This window comes from Alligator mississippiensis, chromosome 9, assembly GCF_030867095.1.
Source record: "Alligator mississippiensis isolate rAllMis1 chromosome 9, rAllMis1, whole genome shotgun sequence".
Taxonomy (NCBI): domain Eukaryota; kingdom Metazoa; phylum Chordata; order Crocodylia; family Alligatoridae; genus Alligator; species Alligator mississippiensis.
This window is the reverse complement of record NC_081832.1, coordinates 2,334,507-2,359,164: the sequence shown is the minus strand read 5'-3', so window position 1 is coordinate 2,359,164 and position 24,658 is coordinate 2,334,507. Positions and strand designations below refer to the sequence as shown.

At 44.4% G+C, this 24,658-nt stretch overlaps 1 protein-coding gene across 4 annotated transcripts in view; it reads left to right on the top strand.

Moving 5' to 3' along the window:
- Window positions 1-24,658, top strand: part of STMN3 (stathmin 3) — a 110,435-nt gene that overhangs the window by 30,368 nt on the left and 55,409 nt on the right. For 2 of the 4 annotated variants that reach the window (XM_019495206.2, XM_059713166.1), the window contains exon 2: window positions 6,409-6,635. In XM_019495206.2, coding sequence (XP_019350751.2) covers window positions 6,535-6,635 — 101 coding nt within the window. In that variant the 5' untranslated portion in view covers window positions 6,409-6,534. Of the gene's footprint in view, window positions 1-6,408; window positions 6,636-24,658 lie in introns of those variants that run through there. The other 2 variants (XM_059713167.1, XM_059713165.1) reach the window with 2 other exon arrangements.

The window sequence follows — 24,658 nt, the reverse complement described above, 5'->3', positions numbered from 1 at the left end:
CAATTCGCATAGCAAAACAACAGGAAATGAACTGTGAATCTTCAATGGAAGGGTCACACCACCCTCAGCTAACTGCGAAGGACTGCAATCAAACCACACGAGAAACCTGCTTCTGTTCTAATCACAGTTTTCTCTTTAGAAGTTCTGCTTCCTGCAGTCCTTTCACTGAATCACTCATAATGTAAGCCGGCTGCTTACGAAAGCATATCCCACGCATCTCTGAATCAGCTGGTCTATAAGCTTCAAATTGACCTTGCCTTCTGCTCAACAGAAGAATGACATCTAGCGGAAAACAATGAAGAATTCCTAAGTATTATAACTGGCTTGGAAATCGTACTTACAACAAAGTCCAGTATTACAGTCATATTTCGAAACGGTGATGGATCCAGAGGAAGGTACTGTACTAGCATCTTACTCCAGAAATGTTTTTACCCTTTGACATCTTTTAAATCTCAAATGTTTAGAGCTAATCCTTTTCTGAACCTTGTTACACTACCTGCCTCTACAACCTCTTGGGGCAACAGTTCCACAAGTTAACTGCCTGCTACATAAAACGTACTTCCTCTCATTTGAGCCCGATATCCCCATTTAGCTCTCTGAGCCACTACCACCAAGCTGTGCACCATTTTGTACCTTGCCCCCTTTCTCCAACACCTCCTGAATTCCCACCCTCCTGTCCTGCTTTCTCCAACATGGTTCAGAAGCTTTTGGCAGTGTCGGAGGCTTGCGTCTACATAAAACCTGGACCTACCTGTTATTTTCCTCTTTAAACTAGGAACATGATCATCCAAATTCCTGGCTTTTTTCAGAGGGAGGCTAAGCTCAGCTGAAGCAGATGATGTTGGGTCCCCTTCACATATAGTACTAGTGCAAGAGGAGTTCCGGGTTGGCGGTGGAGGCACCTGTATATAGATTTGAAAAGATTATAGGAGTCAAAAATGACTGTTTCACTTCATAGTCCGGCTCATTTTGCCATGAAGGATTCCAAGAGCAAAATGGAGGACAGCTCATCTGTCCTGCAGAACCGTGATAGTGGGTTCTGGGTCTGCGCACACCGGCCGTGACTGACTTCTTAGAACTGGGCCAGGGTTATGTAAAGTGCAGATGTGGGAGCTCAAAACAAAGCCTAGGGGAAGAGAAGCATTGCAGGGCTACACATGAAGAAAGTGGGCAGCATCACACAATGCATTTTAAGAAATGATTCCCTTTTTGATGTTCTTGCTGTAATACAGATGCATTTTCTTTTGGCTCCCTTTTCTAATGATACGTGAATATAAAGGCCAGCCTCAGTTACATCCTCCACCTTAATCTCCTGCATATGCATGCCATTACAGTTCACCCCTGAATTGACCCTAGTAATTGGGGTGGCCAAAAGTCCAGATTGGAAGACATTAAGAAATGGAAAATCCACCACTTCCCTTAGGAGTCTATTCCAATGATTATGGCCGTGTCAAAACAACAAAACAAACAAACCTGTGCCTCAAGTGCATCTGGCTTCAGCTTTCAGCCACTTGTTCTTGTTACACCTGTCACCTCTGCTCTGAAGAGCCCTAGATGAACAACCTGGCATTTAGCCAACTGAAAACCCAGTTTGGATTGCATATGCCAAGGCGGCCCTGCAGCCCACTGTGCTTTGCATCATCATCCAATTCACTTTGCTAACTCCATGAGCCAGAGGAGACCTCTAAACCACCCAAGTAAAGAAGCTTGCTTAGGAAGGATGAAAGCAGCTTCTCCTGTGGCTGAGCGCTCCTAGTCCCTGAAAGCTCGAGACCAACTCCTCCTTTTTCTGAAGGGGTACAGGTTATATCCGTGTTGGTCTAAGGACATAGGCAGACAAAGTTCTTTGGGTGAATCTGATCTCTCTTATTTATTTTATTTAACCTTTTTCTGAAGACACTTACAATTTTCTGAGCAACTCGAAAGAACTGGGAGACAGCTCGGACTGCGTGTCCAAAGTTGTCATACACCTTGACGTAGGGGCGGACCCAGGAAGGCAGCTTGCCTCTGATGTCACTGTTTAAGAACCTGTGGAAAGTTGGATGAGAGGAAAATTATCCCTCAGTCAGTCCTATTACTTTAACCTCTCAAAAAGACATGCAGCTTTCAACAAACATCTCTCCAGACAGCCTGGAAGAGGGACCCATGATTAAATAGCAAGCAGAGGAGACGGAGAGTACACATAAATATCCTGTTTGCATGGGAAGGCAAGGCTGAGTTGAAGCCAGGTGTTATGCAGTCAAGCACTGTCCCAGTTTCACCCAGACACAGTCTACCAGTACATGCCAGCACTGAACTATGAGACATGCCAGTTGCCTTAGGCCACAGTCTCAGCTGGGAAAAAAAGAGATTTTCTGGCAGTGGAAGCCTTTCCTGCTTCTCCTTCCCTCCAAAATCCAATTGCCATTCATTACCTTCTAATGTGAGCGCAGAGCAGGAGGGGAACATCTGCTGTGTTTGTATTAAACATTTCAAGAAGTTCTGTATCCAGACATCAGAAAGACTAGGAGACGCACACACGCATCATTAACACAATCAGCTTATTCTGCATCTGCTAACATTGATACCAGTCTCTTTCTCCAGTCCAAAAGGGGAGAACATTTTGGGAAGGGAGAGCAGAAAAGAAGCATACAAGTTACTTTTACTTTTTTAGGGAAGATGTTTCCTCAGCCATTCTCCAACTAGCAGTACCAGCGCACTTAGAGAGAGAGAGGATACCAGCTGCAGGTTGGATGCAGGAACACTGATGCACACACATGGAAACTTCTATTGAATACCGCTCAACCCAGGAGCTCACCTGTTGTCACAGAGGAATATGGCACCATAATCGTGGCGGTGTCTGATGACCCTGCCGATGGCCTGATTCACAGCCCGAGAAGCTTGCTGGCTGTACCATTCGCGCCCAGACAGAAACTGAAACAGGTGGGAGAAAAAGGACTGGATGATTTTAATACGTAAAATGTATTTGCAACGTAGAGGTTGCTTGTCTAAGTCTCCATCCCATATGTGCTGAAAACGCTCCTAAAAAAGTGAGAGTCGTAAGAGTTCAGTGCAGGCAGAACTCTGCCTAAAACATCTCATCTGACTAAATGGCAGCAGTACTTATGTCCAGATAATCCCTGCCTAGCTACGGACATCATCTTCAGTTATGCAGAATGCGTAAATAGTCACTGGAGAGACGGGGCTATAAATTCCGACTCAACAGCACTTACATGTGGCTGATTACTTAGCAGTTATTCTGCAGAATAGGTAAGAAGACAGACTCAGAATAAAGTGCTCCTGAATATAGCCAACAACTGAGGTATATTTGGCTGAGGCTGCTTGACCAATTTCCCTCTAAGCCAGACACTCCCTTTGAAAGATAAGGACTGCCAGACACAAAGAAGTCTTTGTAGCTCTTCCAGGGGCTTTCTGGCCTTTGTCTGATTACAGCCATTGTAACATGGAGGTGGACTCTGGAACATCAAGAGAACCCAGGAAAGAATCTGAGCAGGGGGTGTCAAATTCTCAAGGTCTTACAGCTTTTTAAGTTATCTGGACCCATTGGAGATTGGAAGAAAATCACATGCAAAAGACAGACACAGTGGACAAGTGAATAACCAACCTGTGAACCTCCACTTTTTTTTCTCATTTCATCTAGGAAGTCCATCTTTAAAACAACTCTTGGTTCCATGCAAGGGGGGAATGGAAGTCCAGTGATGATGACACCTCGTCCATTTGTATCTGCAAAGTCCAAGCCTTCGCTGGCCTGAGGATGTACAAATACTCTCAGATCACCGACAGGAATTAAGTGACATTTCAGAGCAGTTAAGGAGCTATTTGCCTTCTTCCCCCTCCTTAAACTACATGTGTGGCTAGCAGAGTTTGAAACTAGTGGAAATACTGTGAATGGTATGAATGGGATTCCTGGCTTCTAATACCAGGATGTTAATCTTAGTGCTTTCCCACTACCAAACACACATTAGCCAAAAGGTTTTAAGGAATAGTTTTTCTCTGCTCTTTTCTTATTGTGATGGTGGCTAAGACTTTAATCATTTCAAACACTTTGACTTCAGGGCCATATTGCTCTCAGAACCACTATCTGATACACATTTCATGCCTGGGCAACCAGCACAGTTCAAACTCAGACAAGTCAGATAAGAAATAATTAAACTTTTACAATAAAGCGCTCTCTCCCTTTTCTTCAGGGTCACTATAGCAAGATGCAGCAAGTCTATTTCAAGCCTTCGTCTTAACCATTTAAAGCAGGTACAAACTATCCCAATGAGATCAATAGCATTTGTAAAAATCAGGAAAAAATAATGCAACTGAGACCACAAAAATTGGCAGCAGGACCCAGGCAGATGTAGGACATGATATTAATATTTGCTAATATTTTTAAAATTAAGCAGCAACACTGCAAGTCTTCAACGATGTTTCTTCAACGTACTCAACAGAAACAGCCATAAACATTTTTCTAAGCAGAAAACAACAGTTCTTCTGCGAGCAACCAGTGCGTCACTACACGCAAAGCATGAATCAAGTCCCTTTGAGATATTCCAGAGAGGCATCTGTTCAAGTGAAACCACACACGAAGGGGCTGTGTACAAAAATCAGGTCTGAAAAAACCCTAGGATTTCCAGGCTCGAATTCCTTTATTTGTTTTCCATGCGTGTGATGGTAGGAATACACAATGTGCGTACACACCTCGTAGCCAAAGGAACTATATAAGATGACACTTGTCTTAAGAGCACCCCACTTTACCTTTCCCCTACATACTGCCAAGAAAGCAGCTCCGCTGGACTTCGGACAGACAATCTTGTCATAATAGGCATCCATTACCTAAAGATAAACAGTTTCGGTAAGGATGGGGGAACTGCCACACTTACACAAGCACAAATAAAACAAGGTAATAGGTTTGACTCACATTCTGAGATTCAGCCCATGGTTATCTTGGCTAAGTATCAGTTTCCTTACTGGCCGATAGTTATGAATGTGAGAACTATCTATTCACTCAACCCCTACCCGCCCCTCCCCCCCCTTGTTCTAGACAAGTCAAATTCCTGGTAAGTCGGGTGCTGTCACCTACCTCCAGAAAGCAAACAAAACACTCATTGTGCACTAATTTTGTGACTCCACGCTGACAGCTCAGGCAAACAAAACAAAGCAATTCAAGACTATAATTGACTCTTTGTAATAGGAGCAATACAAGAGACTGGAAGCAGACAAGAAAAACAGTGGGAAAAGTGTGGGCAGTTTCAACAAATTAAGAAATAAGTTATAAATAATTTTAACCTCATTTTCAACTACACGTGGCCCATTGGCAAACACCACATGGAAGCCCAGCAGCAGTCTGGATGAACGGAGGAGATGTTGTTCTAACCATTTCAGTGATGATAAAAAAAAAAACAATTTTGATGCAACTCAAATAACCTCCCTTATTAGGTCACGGCACGAAAGAGGTGAGAACGCAGTGACAAATGGTAAAAACCCTACCTAGCATCTTCTGGGGATCCCACCTCCATCTGGAGGTGATGGCATTGACCTTTTTGTCATCTTTTTCTCTGAAACGTTATACAAGCCAGTGTTTCTAAATTAAGCCACAACTATCTAATGTTTACTTTGCCAAAAAATATTTTAAATCAGCGACGTCAAACATATGACCTGCAGGCCAGATCCGGCCTGTGGAGCTGTACGATCTAGCCTGTGGATTGCCGGACCAACCCCTCATGCCACCAGTCCACATGCCCTGCACAAAGATTCAGTCCTGGTCCGGCCGGCATGGGGCCACGTGAGTTTGACACCCTTGTTTTAAATGGTAAAGACAAAGTGTTGGACACAAGCCAAGATGGAGCACATAGCCACACAGGCAGTCCACAAGACAACTGCTATACAGCTGACTTTTTCTTTCGCGGTTACTCAAGTCGGCCCCTGAAGAGGCTGTTTAAACATGGTGGTGCCAGTCAGACACACTAACATGCAAACAGAGGGCTGGTAGGAGTTTCTTTCCTCTCTGGTAGAGTCTACCTTCTCCTTCCTTTGGCTATTGCTTCGACTTGGGAACGTGGCAGATAGCAAGTATTTTGTAGGCGATTCCCACAGAAGGACACACACCGGGTGAGTCTTGATACAGCCAACCTAAAAGGCTTTGCATTCCACTGAAGAGTCCTGAATTAAGTGCTGATGTAGTATGAAAGGGAGAAGGGCAGGACGGGGAACATTACAGAGTAACACGCTTCATTTGATTAATGCACTGATCCTCTAGGCAGAAATTAACATTGCCCGGCCAAAGTAACTGTGTTTTTAATAAAATATATATATTTCACAACAAGTCGAATGTCTGCAAAACAAACAGTTGGAGGGAAACGGCCTGGCAGACTTTCAAGAGACAGACTAACGTTTCCTCCCCTCCCCATCCCTGTTGTCTAGGTGTCAAAACCTGATGAGATTCAACAGAACGGAGGAAACAGGGTAACAAGCAGCAGAAAGGTGACAGGGAGAACTTCCGAAGAAGCAGGCTGGTCTGACGTCACTGCAGCAGACCCACTTTGATAGATGCAAACTGACCTCCATGAAGGCACCTTTGTTCCTCGGTTCCACAAACATCGGTTTTACTTCTTCGATTCTTCTGGCAAAGTCGTGTTCCTGTTAAACAGGTAAATGAGACATGGGTTTGGGGGAGTGGGGGGAGTAGCAGCTGCATGTTATCCACACCTGTTGCTCTCTTGGCACCAGCCCCAGCCTTGACCCTTGTGACAGTGGCTCTCCATGCAGCTGGCCATTTGCCGAGCCTTGACGCGAGGCCCACCTCTCTGGTTTAGTTTGCAGAACCATCCCTCTCTACCATCAGAGAGGCTTCCTGGGGTCCCTCCCTCCCCACAATCTGCACTACAAGTCTGTTTTCCAGCTCCCCACCAGCACAGCACATTACAACATTACCTAGAGGAGCATCCTAATGCAACTTCTGCTGGGACATGCAGTTCATATACAAAAAGCTTGACCCATGCATCCCATTCCCTTCAATTAGTTTGAGTCCTCTTCTCCTTCTCCTCTCCTCTCTGGCTCCTTGTCCCAGTCTTAATCTACTCAGACATCCAGTCCCAATCTTTATGACCAAGCTTCTCATTCAGTCCCAGTCTTCTTGCTTAGCAAGTCCTAGTCTCACCTCTGAATTCCCCGCAGGCTCCCAATCTTAATCTCCCTCTCTTGTATGGTCATCCCAAATATATCCTGTTCTCACAGTTTCCTGCCCCAATTTCTTTGTCCAGCCAGTCCCTGTTCTTGCCCAGAAGCTCGCTCCTCATCTGAGCAATCCTAGCCCCTACATTCTGGTCCCTAGCCCAACCCCAATTTTTTTTTCCAAGTTCCCAAGCTTTCCCCTCCTATACCATGAGCTTCCAGTCCCAATTCTCCTCCCTTCCCCACCCTAGATACAAGTTTTATCTTCTCTGCTTAAGAATGAAAGCATCTTCCTTCTGTATATTCTCTGAGCACAGAAGGATCATTGGGAGTACCTTCTCACGACTCAAGTCCCACTGTGCAGCATGACCTACAGTAAACCAGAACTGCTGTTGCTGGGAACATCCTGCTCAGCCCAAAGTTTAATTCAAACCAGCATGCAGAGCATCTGTGGGAAACTTAGCTGCTAAAAACTAAGGCTCTACTGAAAGTTTTCAAACTTTCCATGGGTCCGGCAAAAGGGGTATTCCTGACAGAAGGACACCCACCCTTGCCAAACTCCAAGCCCCTGAAATGGACCCTGGAGCTTCCGATTCTTGTAAAGACAAGTTTGCCAGGACCTTTCTTTTTAAAAAACAAAACAAAAACAAAGTTGTTTTGCTTTTAATACAGGCAAAAAATGTAATTTCCTCTCCCCTTATTCTCAGAAACAACTGGCTTGCTTAAGTTGAAAGTTTTCACAGAAAAAATGCTGCCTGAGGCAGACACCCAGCATGAAAAACTTCAGCCCAGATAGCAAAGTTACAGATGTCTGAACCAGACAGTTCCACGAGCCGGGCTGTAACAGCAATGTGCAGAAAGCTCTTTGCTTAATAAACCAAACATCTCGCACCCCTTGCTCTTCCTGTTCCCCAGGTCCCTCACTGTCCAGCACCTGATGAGTTATGGGTGGAATCTGGGGGGTTTTGCAATATGTCACATGTTTCTGTACAATGTTGCATAAAACCTATACTGAAATGTAGACAGTAAATAATAACCAATCCTGAGGCATTTCAAACAGATATGCAGGCAAGTCAGAGCTAGAATGAAGTCTTGAGTATCCTCATGTAAACACCCCAGTGTGATAATCTGGTTCAAAATCTGTAACTAAGATTTCAGGCACAAAAAGAAAACAACCAACGTACTCTCCAATGTGCCAGGCTTTTATCCAGGACCGGATATGAAGGGAAGAACACCAGGAGCCCATCTGGTATAACTCGGACAAGATTACCTGCAACAAGAAAGAGAAATGCATCCCACCATTCACAGTGCTTTTCTTTTCAGATAATGGGTAGGAAATCCCCATATTTACTTGAATACAAGACGAGGCATGAATCGCATACAAGAAAATCTCACTAAACACACTATCATTAAACTGCTGCCAAAAGCAACATGTGCTCAATCAAGCAATGCAAAACCAACTATGAAGCTGATTAAATGCAGTCAGCACTGAGCAGGACTATAAAACACATGGCCCACATTGGGCAAACATGCTGATGGGAACCTACCACAAGAATAGGTTAGAGTAGCCCCTCTGACTAAGACATATGGTAGTGTTCATTAAGTGCAGTCTCCCCTCACCACCAACTCTTTTTCAAGTCATTGTGAGCCACGACGCGGCATACCGTTCACCCAGAATCCCTCTGTCGCCCCCTCTCAGCCTGGGGTGTATGATTAATGTGGCCCTGCCCCCCATGAGGTGACGCCAGACCAGGTTGCCCAGTGCCTCATCTGCATACACATTTTTGGAGCATCCCAGGACTCATGACCAGAACACCCAGTTCCAATCATGCGTCGGGGCTAATTAGCACATGGCTCCTGTGGGGGGAGGAGGGGATATCTGGAGTACACACACATACTGAGCACTGCTGAGCCATGGGGTCACTATAGCTTGAAATGCTGTCGACTCTGGTGGAGCCCAGACCAACGAGCTATGTGATAAATCATTAGTCTTTTGGTTTTGGACTAACATTGCACAGTTTGTACTACATACAAGTAGCTGCCAAAGTGCTGCTCAAAAGTGCGTTCATGGAATACCTGTGCTAAAACTTGCAGCAGTTTCAAACAAAGGTAACATGCATCAATTCTGGATGAACTACATGTATGGCTGCTACACGCAAATTACTGTAGTCATATTTAATTTCAAACTTACTGTTTTCAAATTTCCTTTTCCTTTCCATGTGCTCAGGGAGAGCAAGGTGAGACCAGGGGAAAAAAAAGGAAAGAAAAGGGGCTGCCAAGGGAAAAAGGTAGGGGGGAAGCAGAGAGCAACGGGCTACCTGACCCCTCAGATTTATTTTCCCCGCTGTAGCAGTGGGAAGGGCACAAATTCAAGGCAACTGTCCAGCGATTAGATTCTCTATGCCTGGAAAATTACAACAAATTTATAAATTTTCCGTATATGGAATCTCATTACTGGGGGAGTCATCTTATAATTAGGGTCATCTTCTATTCAAGTAAATACGGTAGCCTGTTTTAAAGGGATGTCATGGTCTGCCCTCCATCTCCTCTTCAGCTTTTTTTCTCTAGCCTTGAACCTGGTAGATTTGCAATCCAGGAACAAATACAGCCACTGGGTTGTTCTGCTGCACAATCCTGACGCAACACAGCACTTATTACACGTGTATGCCAGAAATAAAGGAAAGAAAATACTTAATGTCATCGCCCCCATTCTTCTATGGCTTGTTTTCTAGATTCTATAGATTTAACATACTCCCCTTTCAGTAGCCCCTTAGCCAAGCAACACAATTTTATTTCTCTTAAACTTTCTTCATTTATACTTTCTTCCCCCCAACCATTTTATAAAAATTGATAAAAACAGCAGGATGGACCTGCTTTTGTAATTGCTACTCAAAACTTCACTAGCCATTTTGGTGCTATATATAACTTTATAAAGTAAGGCTTAATTTACGTCCCATTACCATCTCTGAAGATCTCTTCTTTTCTAACTTGCATCTCCTTCTGTTATATTCTGACTATCATGTTCTGTTATCTAACCGTTGTTATGTTCTGGCGGTTTGTTTTCAGGGCTAGATTTCTAGGTCAGTGGACAAGCAGCTGTGGCTAAAAAGGGGCGCTTACATCTGCAAGTGGTAACTAGATGCATTTGACAGGGAATTACTCAGTGCAAATGCATCTAACTAGCTACTTGTGCATACACTTATCTGATTTGTGCATGCCTTCTGATCTTAACCTCTCTCTGTATTTATCTGTTCTCACTAGCATTTGATGCCTCTTCTCAATCTGATTCTCCAAATGAAACACTAGATTAGAAAACATTTAAATTTGCTCATGGGAATACCCAACCTTTAAAAAAGCGAGATAATATCTAGCTGTTGTCATTCTCTAGCATATGCTAACCTTTACACTTCACAGTTACCATTTTCACTGATAAGACTTTACTGCTCTACAAACATCCCATATGCTACAGCAGATCTGAAACTACATACTCACAGACACCCCATGCCTCAAATGAATCATGACAAAAATGCTTACCTCTGGGCTCAGCAGCATTAGTATACATGTGTTAGACATCCATGCACTGATGAAGTGTAGCGTGCATTATACCCCCATGAAGGAGGTGGCTAGGATTAAGGTTTGTATGATATTGTTCCCTATAAAGGAGAGAGGCCTAACTTATGACTAGTTTTAGCTCTCTGGTACCTTCTGAAGTCTAACGTAAGTCACAGACCATCATGACTTTCTTTCTCAGTCTGTGCTGAGTAGGTATGCTGTGAAAGATGTGCTCAGCATACGGAAAGAATGATATACAATGTGCACGTAATTCAATATCACATGCTCTCTTAAAGCAACAGGCTAGTTATTTCAGGATGTAAGAAGTCTTTAGAAACAGCTCACAAACAAAGTTCTCCCCTTTTGGATATCATAACTGCTTGTGCCTGTTCATAAGAAGTCATTTTCTGCCCCCCACTCCCCACCTATTTACAAGCACCATGGCTTGTTTCTAGGATCCGAGTATACTGCACTTACCTATAGTTTTCCCCAGAGAAGATAGATATTCCTCAGAAAACCTTCAAAGAGATTAAAACAACAATATCACCATGCAGTTTCTTTTATATTAACTAGTTCTCATTTTGAAACTCTTTGCCTGGAGTAAGGCACCCCTAATCCCACATACTTTCCCTTCCTGTGTCTTCAGCCCTCACCCCAGAACACAGCATTTTCAAGCGTTACCTCTAGACATCATGATGTCCACGTTTTCTTCGTGTACTTCCCTCCCACTTTGTATTGTTAAAACAGCCCCAGGTTCCTTGAGGTAGGAAAGACAGGAGGGGCTCCTCTTGTTAACATGTCTAACCCCTTAGTCAGTACTAGTGCAGTATGGAGGACTGGACCAAAAGAAATCTCATGAGGTTCAATAAAGAGAAGTGCAAAGTCCTGCAAGGAGGACAGAACAATCCCATGCACCGGTACAGGCTGGGCACCAATGGGCTAAACAGCAGCTCTGCAGAAAAAGACCTGGGAGTTACTGTGGACAAGAAGCTGACTACAAGCCAGCAGTGCGCCCTTGTTGCCAAGAAGGCTAACGGCATCCTGGGCTGCATTGGTAGGAGCACTGCCAGCAGATGGAGGGAAGTGATTCTTCCCTTTTATTTGGCACTGGGGAAGCCACATCGGGAGTCCTGTGTCCAGTTTTGAGCCCCCCTGACAGAAAGGATGTGGACAAGTCAGAGAGAGTCCAGAGGTGGGCAATGAAAATGGCTTGGGGGCTAGGACACGTCTCCTGCAGAGAGGCTGAAGGAACTGGACTGATTTAGTCTGGAGAAGACAACCGAGAGGGGATTTGATGACAGCCTTCAACTAAAGGATCTTTGCAAAGAGGATGGAGCTGGACCGTTCCCAGTGGGGGCAGATGACAGAACAAGGAGCAATGGGCTCAGGCTGCAACAAGGGACGTTGAGGTATATTAGGAAAAACTCTCACTAGGAGGGCAGTAAAGCACTGGAATTAGGTTACCCAGAGAGGTGGTGGAGTCTCCATCCTTGGAGGTGTTTAAGACCCAGACAGACAAAGCCTTGGCTGGGATGATGTAGCTGGGACTGGTCCTGCCTTGAGCAGTGGGGTGGACTACATGACTTCCTAAGGTCCCTTCCACTCCTCATTTTGCACGTCATTTATCCCTCCACAAAACGTATGCACGTGTCCTCACTAACTTCCTGGTCCCATCTTTACAGAAAGAGAGGAAGATGCTCTGACAACTCTTAGGTTTAGTACAACACTTACCACCACGGACCACTGCCCTCCAAGCAGCTAGCAATAATTAGGCCTACCTGCACAGTGTCATGATCAACTAGAAAAGCAACAACTGGAACTAGGTTTTAGCCCTGAAGAAAATCTAGGTCACAATGCATCAGCCTTCAGTCATGAAAGCATGAGTACCTACAGATAATGAGGTTCATGATTAAAAATGAAATCATGAACAAAATCCTCCCAGACAGCAGTGTGAAGAAGCTGCCAAGACTGATAGGAGTTATTAACTAGGTGTGGCAGTGCCATGCGACAGGAGGAGTTGATTTAATATCTGTATTTCCAGTGCCAGCTGAATTAGACAATGTGACTAACAATCTTTGAGTCAGCGCCGCTCTGCGGGCACGGTCCGGTATTCTTTTGACAGTGCTACTTCCTATGGAGAATCCAACTATTCTCTCCCTACAGCCACTTCCTCATATCTCATTCTCTTTGTTCCAGAGAGTTTTGCATGTTTTGCCTCCCCCAAAAAAAGCGTGAAGCAGAAAAAAAGTAACTTAATGTTTACACAGGCTACAAATGCTGGTGCCAGATGGACAATGGCAAGTGCTGCACGTTTCCCTCCCCTCATGCAAGGCACAATGAAAAGAGACACGTGCTACAGGATCTGACATCACAGCGAACTTAAAGAGTGGTCTCTAAGATTCTTGGATTTGCGATGCTTTATCTAAGGGCAGGAACAAACAGATGCATTAGCAATTCTGAAAGGGGAAGGGGAGCTACTGATTCAGAGCGTGCATCAACTGCTACGCTGGAGCTGCTGCCTGTGCATGAGCATAGCAGTACGAATGAGCTAAATCAGGGCCTCGCTACGCAGTAATTTGGGGCAGCTCCTGGAGCTCTTAATTCCTGGATTCTCCACACATTAACACCATAAAGTGGCTTAAAGCACTTGTTATGTGGCGCAAAGTTCTGCCACGCCAGGGCAGGGTTTTCTCTTGATCTGCACAACCCAGCTCCTGCTCCATTAAGGTGCAGCCGCTCCACACAGGTGTGCCGCTCAAGTGGAAGGTGTGACTAACGCTAAGCAGCGTAAGGTGCAACAAGGCCCCCACTCTAACCTTGACCCTGAATGAAGCAGGGCTGAAGTGGCAGAGGTTCTGCCACACCTGTATTCCTACGGCATCATAGGATGGCACTGTTATGCAACAACTGATATTGGTACCCTCCAACACGGACACAAATGTTACCATCTATATGCCCAGTGTTTTACACTGCTTACCACCCCTGCAATATCTGAATGCCTTCCATGTTAAAATGATGGAAACAACAAAATCTCAAAAGACAGCATGGTCCTTCTCCCTTCTTGTGGGAAGGGCAGACTGCTCGGGGTAGTCTGTGTGGGGGTTTGGGATACTGCTGAAGAAGAGGTAAGTCAGGTCTACTCCAAGCTAAACTCAAACTTAAGTAGTCTCTGCCTGGGGAATTGTTTCTCTACAACACTGAACTCAAAGTGGATGAACAAATGCATCAGACTGTACCTCCTTTGGGTAATATGGGGAAGAGAATTAAAAAAACCCCCAAAAAAACAGAAAACCCATGTGTACAGCAAAGGCACTTCCTCGATATCCGAAAAACCTAGGGCGAGCTTCAGTGGCACCACCCCAGTTACACCACTAGGTTGGGTGAATGACTTTTCAAGAGCTGACAAACCCATAATCCACCAGATTTGGTAAAGTGTGAATTTTTTATCTTCACATTATATGAATAAGTCTGATGTTGAAAATGATATGACAAAGCAGGAACAAAAAAGGGGAGAATCCTATTTTCCAGCCTTCACTGATTCCATTTCCTTTCCCCTAGAGCAGAAAAGTTCTGCTTTTTGTCAAGAACCCAAGCACAAACCCAGCTGCCAATGAAGTGCAACATTCCTTTGAAATATCTGTTGGAACGCTCCCAAAAACCTCCAGCTGACCTGTTTGGGCCACTCTGCGGATGCAGGCAACCGAAAAGAGTAATGAAAGATTTGGAAAACATTAGTGTCAAAAGAAGTGGATTGATTTTTCCGAGGAAAGAGAAGACTTAGGGGGAATATGACAAAGTTTTCCAATCGCTGAAAGATTGTTATAAAGATGACAATGATTGTGTGCTCTTCGTAGCCACTGTGGGTAGAGCAAGAATTAATCACCTTAATTTGCAAAGATTGTTTTGGCTGCATATTACAAAAGAGCAGGCGGTGGATGAGATGATGTCTGAAGGTTCTTTCCAGTCCTAGTTTTTAAGATTTCTACTTCAACTGTAACCCCCGTTTTCTAATCTGCAAATCACTTCCTCTCAGCAACAAACTACAGAGAAAGCTAAACATTCTGCAAATGCTCAGCCTTCAAATCGAATCCATGTGCCAAGACCCAAGACTTTAAACCAACATTTTAAATGGCATAATTTATTACCTTTTTCCATAGGAAGAGGAGAGCACAGCTCCATCTGGTCCCTTTGGAATGATCCCCACCCAGATCTGGTGTTTATCGATGACATGAGGATTCTCCAGACAAACAGGGAAAGGTCTGAGGAGAAAGCAGAAAGGTCTGCCGCACGCTCATTCCAGAAGCCATGCTGCAGCTATCAACCCCAAACACTTACAACAAATGATGAGATTGGTATCAAGACAGTAAATACCCCGAACCACCGAGTTTAGTGTGCACCCCAGAGAAAGGTACTTACATCTGCATTTCCATTGTGAGGGAGGAGAGTGGGGAGAGAGTCCCACTAGTGAGGATAATTGTCCGGACTCCCTGACGAACCAGCTCATGCATGCTGTACCCAGGGCTGAAACACCAGTAGCTCAAGATCTTCCCTGTATCAGATAGGAAGCAAAATTCTAAGAACCGAGATCCGTGCAGTGGAGGCCACGTCGCGGAGCGGTGGAGGGCGCCCTGCCCCATTTGGCGTTCGATAAACTAAAGAGAGGTTCAAATCAGAAAGCCAGACTCCGGAGCTAACCTTCCACGGGTACTCAAGAGCAGCCAGAATCTGGGTTTCTGCTTCACCCATCCTGGTCTTAATTCTGCCTATTCAAAACAGGAATTAAAGGGTCAAAATTTCCCCCCTGCTCCCATTTCCATTTCAGTAGTTCCTATTTTCAAGGCAGACAGTTGTGGATCAGATCAAAGATACCCAAGATACCAAAACCTTGAGTCTGAGCAGTTGCATGCACAGAGTGGATATAACTAGGTCAGTCCTTCATCCAGAAGTTGGCTTCATGGTGCAACAGGTACTGCGAGTGGAAGATAGGGTAGAAAAACCAGACAGGTGGGATGAAGAACTAGGAACTTTGGTCACCTGAAAAAACAACTGATCTCTACCCCTGCTCACGAGGGGAAGGGGAAAGTAAAGGGGCACTCTGCCCCAGAGCTAACAGCCTCAACATCTTCTGGAAGCCAAAACCTAAGCTGGCTTCTCATGCCCCCAAATCCCCAACCTCTCCTTTAGCCAACTGCCAAAACCTCTGGCTTCCCTCTCCCCCTGTCTAGCCTGTACACTCATCATTAGCACTGTGGAAACAGTCTCTAATTGGCCCTATATCAAGACAGGTCTGGGCATGTCACCCAGAGAAAGCAGGGTCCTTCATGCCAAGGGGCACATTTAAAACCTAGCTGAAGAGGACACTCCAGTGGTGCAGAGGGCCAGGGCAAGGTGACACCAGCCCACATAAAAACCTTCCCCATGCCACCAACAATATCCCCTGCCTGAAATCTCACTTCCTGTCTAAATGTACAGGGTGCCTTCACAGCATGGACCCTACAGGTTGTGCAGGGCCCAGGACCAGAGCAGTCTCTGCTTCCCCAGCTGACTGACTTAGAACAGATAGGAAGACCAAAGCTAGAACTTAGCCCAGGATATTTAAGTTAATCCAATCAAGGCACAGCTTCTCCATAAAATCCTTTGAAAACAGACATTTTTGGGCCCCTTAGGAGGTGCTCCATTAAATACTCAGGTATTGAGGTGAGGCCAACTGGTCTGTAGTTGCCTGGGTCCTCCTCCTCACTTTCTGGTACCTGGCCTGTCTCCTACAACTTCATGCAGATCATTGCCAAGGGCTCCAAGATCTCTGCCAGCTCCCCTTCAGGACCCTGGGACAAAACTCATCTGGCACTGCTGACTTAAATTGATTCAGACCCAACAAAAGCTCTGACAATCTCTCTTGTTATCTCCTTCCTTTGCTTGCCCCTTTCCTTATCCAGATAATCCCTGTTCGGTGTCTGGCAGCTTAATTTTTTTGTAAAGACTGAGGCAAAGTAGCTGTTGAGTAGCTCCACCTTTGCATCTTCAGCTGGGAGTTCCTGTGCCTTGTTAACAGAGGACCCACAGCTTTTTTGGTCCTTTGTTTCTGGCCAGCATACTTATTGAAACGTTTTTTGGTGTCCTTAACCTCCGTTGCCAGGTGCAGCTCGTTCTCATCTTTGCCATCCTGATTTTGTCCCCGCAGGTTCTTGCCGTTTCCTTGTAGGTGTCCTTCATGACCTGCCCGTTCCTCCATTACCTTTGCACTTGCCTTTTGCATTTGAGGCATTTTGGAAGCTCCTTGTGCAGCCACATTGGTCTCTTGCTTTTCTTCTTGTGCTTCCATCATGTCGGGACAGTTTCTTGTTGGGTTCCCAATACTGTGCCCCTTAGAAGCTCCTAGCTCTCCTGGGTGCCTTTATTCTTCAGTTTATCCTCCCATGCCACCGTGCTTATTAGCTCCTTGAGCTGGATGAAATCCACCTTTCTGAAATCTAGCATCCTAGTTCCTTTGCCCTTTATTCTTTGTTTTTTACTAAAACACAACCATCAGGAAAAACCAGACCAGTGCTGACAATCTCTGGTTCAAGCATGAAGGCACATAAAATTATATTTAATTCCCTGTATTTGTCTCCTGTGGGAGGTGATATACAGTGTTGGAGGGAAACAGAATAAATTGGCTGTAGGCCTGTCAAAAATGGTCTTTGTGTTATCAGATAAGATAAAGCACTCTGGCATTTAAATAAGGGACATTGTGCATCTTTTCCATGTAAAAACGCTTCTCCTGACTCAGAACTGCGTCCCATTTCTAAGAATAGCAGTAATGGTGATCTGGACTGAGCGTGTGCAACAGTGCTAAGTATTTCCATGAAGTCAATATTGACCTTACTGGTGTCAGTGTTAATAGAAGCGAGATTCTTTAACAACCTGGAAGTTTTGTTTTCCACAGATATTACCCAATCTTCTTTTACAGGAATATCTGTGGACAGACATTATTGCTTGTGTGCGTAGGGGCAGGAAAACGAGCACAACGTGTGTGTTTGTTTTTTGCTGCATTGTTTCATGGTTTTGTATGCAACAACTTGTCCTCCCCAAGCATCATGTTTTAGTAGCAGACAAGATGTTCCGATTACCTCTCCAAGCCAAAGCATTACTCAGAGCAGCTTGTTTTTGGAAGCCCCCTGAGAATGACAGGATTGGCTAGTCCTGCAGATAATAAAAATAGAGCATTTCTTCATTTTTGAGAGTATTTAGAGTATTTCTTCACCTAAAGGTTTGTAATACATTTGTCAATGCAGTCTGCAGTGTGGTGCAGCTGCACAAAATGCCAACGTGGTTTTGGGCTGCATCAATAGAAGCATTAGGTGCAAAACACGGGAGGTGATAGTGCTTCGATTAGGTCTCATCTGGATACTGTGTGCAGTTGTGGGCCTTACACTTTAAAAAGGAGGTGAAGCAGTTAAAGGGGGTCCAGAGGCAGTCAACAAAGATGATCAAAGGCTTGGAAAGCAAGTCATGCGAGGAGAGGCTCAAGGAGCTGGGCACGTTCAGCTTGTGGAAAAAGCCCTGAAGAGGGGCATAAGAGCAGTCTGCAAATACTCGAAAGGCTACCATAAAAAGGAGATAAAGAACCTCTTCTCTCTTGCTGCCAAGAGGAGGATGTGGGCCACTGTCTTGAAGTTGCAGCAAAGTACATTTAGATTGGATATGCAGAAAAAACTTCTTCACCGTGAGAACAGTGAGGCAGCGGAATAGACTGCCTAGGGAAGTTTTATAACAGACTGACGATAGGATCTTAGAGTAAACAAAATTAATTATGGCTTTTCAACCATAAAATATGGGAGTTCTACTGAAACGCTACCATCAAGATTAGACAATTTAATCTTTATTAAAACTACAGCACATACTGGCATATTTTTGTGCACCTAGGAGCAAATTTCCTCCTTGCCAGAGGTAAAACTGCACCGTAACTCTTCCTGACAGACTTGGGTTTAATACAGCGTAGACTTCCTGGCCAAACGCAACATTTCTACGCTGCCTTTCACCTGAGGAACCCAGGAGGTTTTATAAATATTACCTCGGATCCAAAAGAATTTTTGCATAGCAAGGGGCCAAGATTTAACCTTCTCCGAGTTACACCCAGCAAGCCTGCCATCAATTCTCCATTTGCAGGCACATGAAGCCCCCAACAGTGCTCTCATTGCCACTTAAAGGAACCACAACCCTACCTGACCTGCTATTTGTAACGGGGCTGGATACAGAAGCAAAGGGACGAGATTCCAGAACACCCAAACTCACGAGGCACCAGCCTACAGAGCACAGATACATAACTGCACAGCAGAGAACTGCAAAGATCCCCAGCTGCCTTTTCTCCTTAGCCCATGCTACCCCCTTTTCACAAAGCGTATGCCACAGTCCTAACCAGCAAATCAACCATGAGAAAAATATGCACGTAATCAAGAAACAAAATCAAAGGCATTAAGATGATCTCTAGGATGATTTCCTCCCAATCCCAGTGGATGCTCTTGCTTATTAGATTATGTCTGTATTGTAGTACTTTTTATGCTACATCACTGTTTTGTTTAAGACCTGATTTTTTTTAACAGAGTAGTTATACCAGCACAAGCTGTAGGGCTGACAGTTGTACTGGTATAAAAGAGCTTTATCTATATAGGTCATTTCTCCTTCCATATAAGAACAGCTATACTGATATAAAGCACCTTAATGCTGACAATTATGTCGATACTAGAGGGCTTGTACTACTTTAACAATTCCACTAGTTAAAGTGGTGCAACTTTAGTAGAGCCACGAGCAAACCCTAAGCAGCAAGCCTATTTCACCTTCCCAATCACTACATCCATTTTTACATTTAAAGAAGGCTAGGCAGAGGCTCCTAACCTGCCAGAAGGTTCCTTCCTGGGTCAGTGTATGGTACCAAAGGGTAAAATACAGATACATTTCTGACCACTGGGGCAGCTTCCAGTATTTTATTTTAAGGATGAACCAGCTGAGTGACTTTTAGTTTAGCTGTTAAAGGGCTTTCACCCCAACCCACTCCTGTACCTTGCTTTTTTGTAACAGATGCACTCCATAGGTCTGTCCTCTGCTTCTTTCTCTGATTGCTGGTATCCAGATGAATGTGCACCTGTAGAAAATACAGGGAAGTAACATGTTTCCAGACTGCTGTACAAAAAGAAACGCAGATGCATCATTCCCAATCCTGGCTCCTGCTCTGAATGGCGAAGGTTCACTTTTTATAGTGCTAGCACTGTTTGCATTTGCCTTTTCTCTCCTCTTGCTCACACCCTGCAAAGATGGCCAATACTTAAACTGCTAGTTTGGAGCAATTTATTGGCATGGAGAGCTTCTGGATTGCATGTAAGAGAGACAGTCAGTTAGTCACCTGTGTTCCCCTGGGAAATAAGAACATACAGGCCCACAGGAAGGATATTTCCTAGGAATATTACACCAAACAAAAAAGTCACAGGAATCACATTTTAATAAAAAAACTAAGCTCCTTTTCTTCCGAAGGGAAAATTGGTAGAACTTAGACATTTTCAAAACGTTAGATGTGAACAAATAATAGAAGATGTTCCCAATGATGAAGGGAACTGAACTACAGGGAACATAAGATGAGCAGCTAGGAGTTAACGAGGAACTCTAGCAGAATAACATCATGCACACAGCAGCTGCACATCTGGGGCAAACAAATGATATCTAGCTTACAACTGATGCAGATTCTAAAGAAGGAAAGGACCGAGTCACCAGCTAAAAAAGCAAAGCGGCTGGATTAGGATCAATCAAAGTGTTGTTACATCTCGCTCTCCAAGTCTCAGGGGTCTGGAGCACAGACAGGACAGAAGCCTGACCAGCTGCATAGCAGATAATGATACCAAACAGTAGGGAGGTGCAGTTTTGACGTGTTAAAGCTTGAAGTCTAATGAGAGGGAATCTGTGCTACAAAGGCTCAGGTTCTTTCTAAATTACCTAGGAGTCTCTGCCATCAGTCAACATTTATTTAGTAAATGTGGTAGGAATTTGATTTATCCAAATGAAGCTACATCCCCAGCAGTCGCACTGTATTGAAAGGGTCAGTTAATCCCAATTTTGGGAGGCACAGGGGAGGGGGAGGACAAAATATATATATATACATGTATTGTGTTGTCTTTGGATAGACAGGCTTTTGCAAACTTCATTCGAAAATGAACAAAATAAGTACTACCATAGCTGCTTTTCTTTTCCCGACAGGAATCAATTCTGGTGCTTCCAAGTTGCTATATAAGACAATTTATCTCAAACCTTTTCACCCGCCCACTGTTATCTGTTCCCATACTGTGCAATTTTTTTTATGGGTGGGGGGAGGAACTGATTAACAGTTTTACTATGAAGTATGCTTAGATAACGTGAAAAAGAGAAGCAGGGTGTTATACAATCATTTCTGATGAACTTGAGGCCCACTATGCTGGAACAAAGACTCTGATGAAATCCCATCTATCTCTTCCAAAAAAAGCAGGCACATGGCAAAATCTTCAAGAACTCATGGATGCAGCATCCTCGTGGTTCCTTGCTTCTTAAGACAAATTTTAGAACTACAAATCAGATGTTTTCCTTTTTTCCTGGAACTGGAGCAACAAATTCTAATCTTACACCTTTATTTTAACAAAGACATTCCTTGCCTCCTTCTGGGATTCCACAACCTATGTTGCTACCCTAGCCACTTCTGAGTCTTGACTGTATTACCTCAGCCACATAAGGACAGAAAGACCGTGCCAAAAACATACCAGGCATCCCATACCTTATAATGTTTCGATACAGACTGAACTGGGTTGGTGCTTGATGTGCCTTCTGGAGGATCAGTGCTAAATACAGTCTAGGAAACAGATGGAAAAAAAGACAGAACTTTAACAGATGTCCCAGCAAAGTCAAGAATGCACGCACCAAAACACTATTCGCAAAATAACTGCCACTGCTCTAACTTTAAAAGACATCCTTCAGTCCTCTTCATTAATAAAAGCAGCAGCGAATTAATTCCAAGTAAAGATATTTCTACAGGCAACTCAGAGGGGAAAAACTCAGGGTACATTTTATAAATCAGAAAGTGGGCATACCTACAAGTATTTCAATATATTAGACTCAATTTTCAGATGCTTTTCATGATTGTATATCCACTGGTGTACACAGTTACAGCACCTGAATGCATAAATCAGGTAGCTGAATGCAAATGGACAGCTCTACAAACTAAGAGAGGTGTTAGTTTGAAGTCAGTCAGAAGGCAGGGTAGATATGCACGTTTACAGACTGAATAAAAAAGACTTTTGACAGAGAGAGAGAAAGCACAAGCCTTCATGAACCCACATTCATTTCACAGCATCTGCTGAAGTGAACTTGGGTTCCCCAGAGCTTGCATGCTCTCTCTCTCTCTCTATGAGAGTGCACGTTTCTGCTGCTTCATGCAGTGGGCTAGCCACTTGTGTGTGCAAATACCCGATTTACACAAGCGACAGCAATGAGCGTATGTATACCGTAGACACAACTGAACAGGATCGAGTTGCTCTATGATGAACGGAAGCACTACAGTGCACAAGACGGCAGAGTCATAGCTGCTCTGAAGACGGCCCTTTTGAATCCTCTGACTTCAGCTTAAAATCTCAGCCACAACATCGTGCTCTACCAGTGTCCTTTTCCAAGACAAGAGCAGCCGTTATTGGTTCCAAATTCTACATATAAAATCAGAAGTAGCATCGGCTCTGTCCTGATCGGACAGTGCCTCTTTGCTCTTCCTACGTCTTGCAACTAAAAAGCAACTCCCCTTTCCACACGGAACGACAAGCTCAACTAGAAGGTCAGGGTTTCTTTAGGGACAGCAGCTGGGTTCTCAAACTGTTTATAACTGTTTTCCAAACAACATTTCTTCAGGAATTTAGCAGTGCTCCCAGCTACCCAGATGGCAGTAAAACGGAAGTTATTTCCCACTGAAAAAAAGAAACAGAAGTAGAATTCTGGAAAGTTTAAACAATGGAAAAACAGTCACAGGACAGCAGTGAAGCAGGATTTTGTTGAGGTTTAATTTTTTCTTTGTTTTGGAAAATCCACTCATAAAAATAAGCTGCTCAAAAAAATGGAAAATGAAAGCTTCTGGAACAAAGGAACCAGGTCATCCCACACACAAAGAACCAGCCTGGGGCAAATAAAGAACCCAGAAGACCTGGACTGTTTCAGGCTGACCCCCTCCTCCCTGCTTGAAACCACAAACACATTATTTCCTCTGAGACTCTTTCCCTACTCAACCTTGCTCTGCAGATCACTTCGATATCAATGGATACGAAGTGCTAGCAGCACGTCAGAGCCCACGCGTTCAGTACATCAGGGTCTGTATAGAAACGCAACGCCCTCCTGGCTGGGCACACGCTGCGTCCACGGGCACAAAGCCATTCACGTATGCAGGACCGGCTCTGCGCTGCAAATCGAACGGGGCCAGCCTTGTTTCGACTCAGTGAGCTGAAGCATCAAAGTTTAGATCTTTTCCTTTTGGGACTTGCTGGAAACAAGCAGCACCCATTGCACCAGACACCACAGCACCAGTTAGATACAGAGAGTCAGCACCAACTCTTAACAGGTTGATGGAGACTGGTAAAGGCAAGGTGAAAAGGAGCTTCAAGTGGAAGAAGTTCTGGATGATGTAGAACTAGTCTGACATTTTCCTTTTAGGCCAAAGGGTGGTGTATTTAAAAAGAAATGGGAGGCAACAAGACCCAGAGATTTGCCACCAAACCCTTCTGGTTTGTATTTCCCATGGAAATGAGTCATAAGAAGAATGAGGTCCACTCCCACTGCATGAAGCAATAAGGCACATTCGGCTGACAAGAACCAAGATAAACAGGTTCGTACCACGTCCCCAGCATAACGGTCCTGAGCTCGAACTGAACCTCAGTTGGAACGTAACTTGTTCCCAATCCTGTTCGCATACCCAGAAAACGTACAGCCCACTAATCAAAGTACAGCACCATGTCCAGCCGTTGCCCTGCGACAAAGAGGTCAAGAGTCATGCTGTCCTTCCGACGGCCTGCCTCCAGAAGCGTGGTTTTCAGGGGTGTGCTTCTGAACACATTTGCTTTCTAGCAGCACAGCTAACTCCAGCAGGGCCTCAGTAGCAACAGCGAGGACAATGGAGAATGAAAGAGCCTGTTCAGGTCTGAGGGCTAGAATCAGCTACTGGGTGTGGAGCAGCCAGTTCTGCTGCAAGGAAGGCAGTATTGTTTCCCTGAGATTACTGAATGAAAAAAAACAAAACAGAAAACCTCCGTCCCTTCCTGTCGAATTCCATATTGGAAAGAAATAAAAGTTTATTCAATCTGCCAAAACAGGCAGTTCCTGATAGAAACATGGGACAATTCACCATTACACACATCGCATTTTTTAGGACTCCCCAAGGAGGTGCAGGGTTTTTGGATGTAGCCATGTTGGTCTAAGGACACAGGCAGGCCAGGGTCTTTGGGTCTATGAAACTATGTGATCTCTTTTATTAGACCAGCTGAGCAGCTGGAACAAAGTTCTTTGCAAGCTTTCAGGCACAAGTACCCTTCTTCAAGGAGGTGAAGACATATCTACCTAAATGCTGCCACATGACAAAAAGCGGCTCAGAAGCATCATTTAGAAACAGCAACATTTCATTACAGCACTAGACCTTCAAAGGCCAGGGGCCACCGTGGAAGAGGTTTAGGAGCATATCAGCCACCGTAGTTACAAGGAGCGAGAGAGACTATAATACGTAATATCATAAAGTATTTATAACAAGCAGCAGGGTAAGCCCTTTGGCAAGACAGAGAGGCCAACGGTTGGCGTATAATCCTTTACAAACAGAAAAACAGTAGAGCTGGTGCTGTGCCCAGAGAGAAAGTGCAGAAGAAACCACATAATAGCATGACTGAAGATCACTTTGGTCCTGCTTCCTTTCCTCCTGCACAGACAGCTT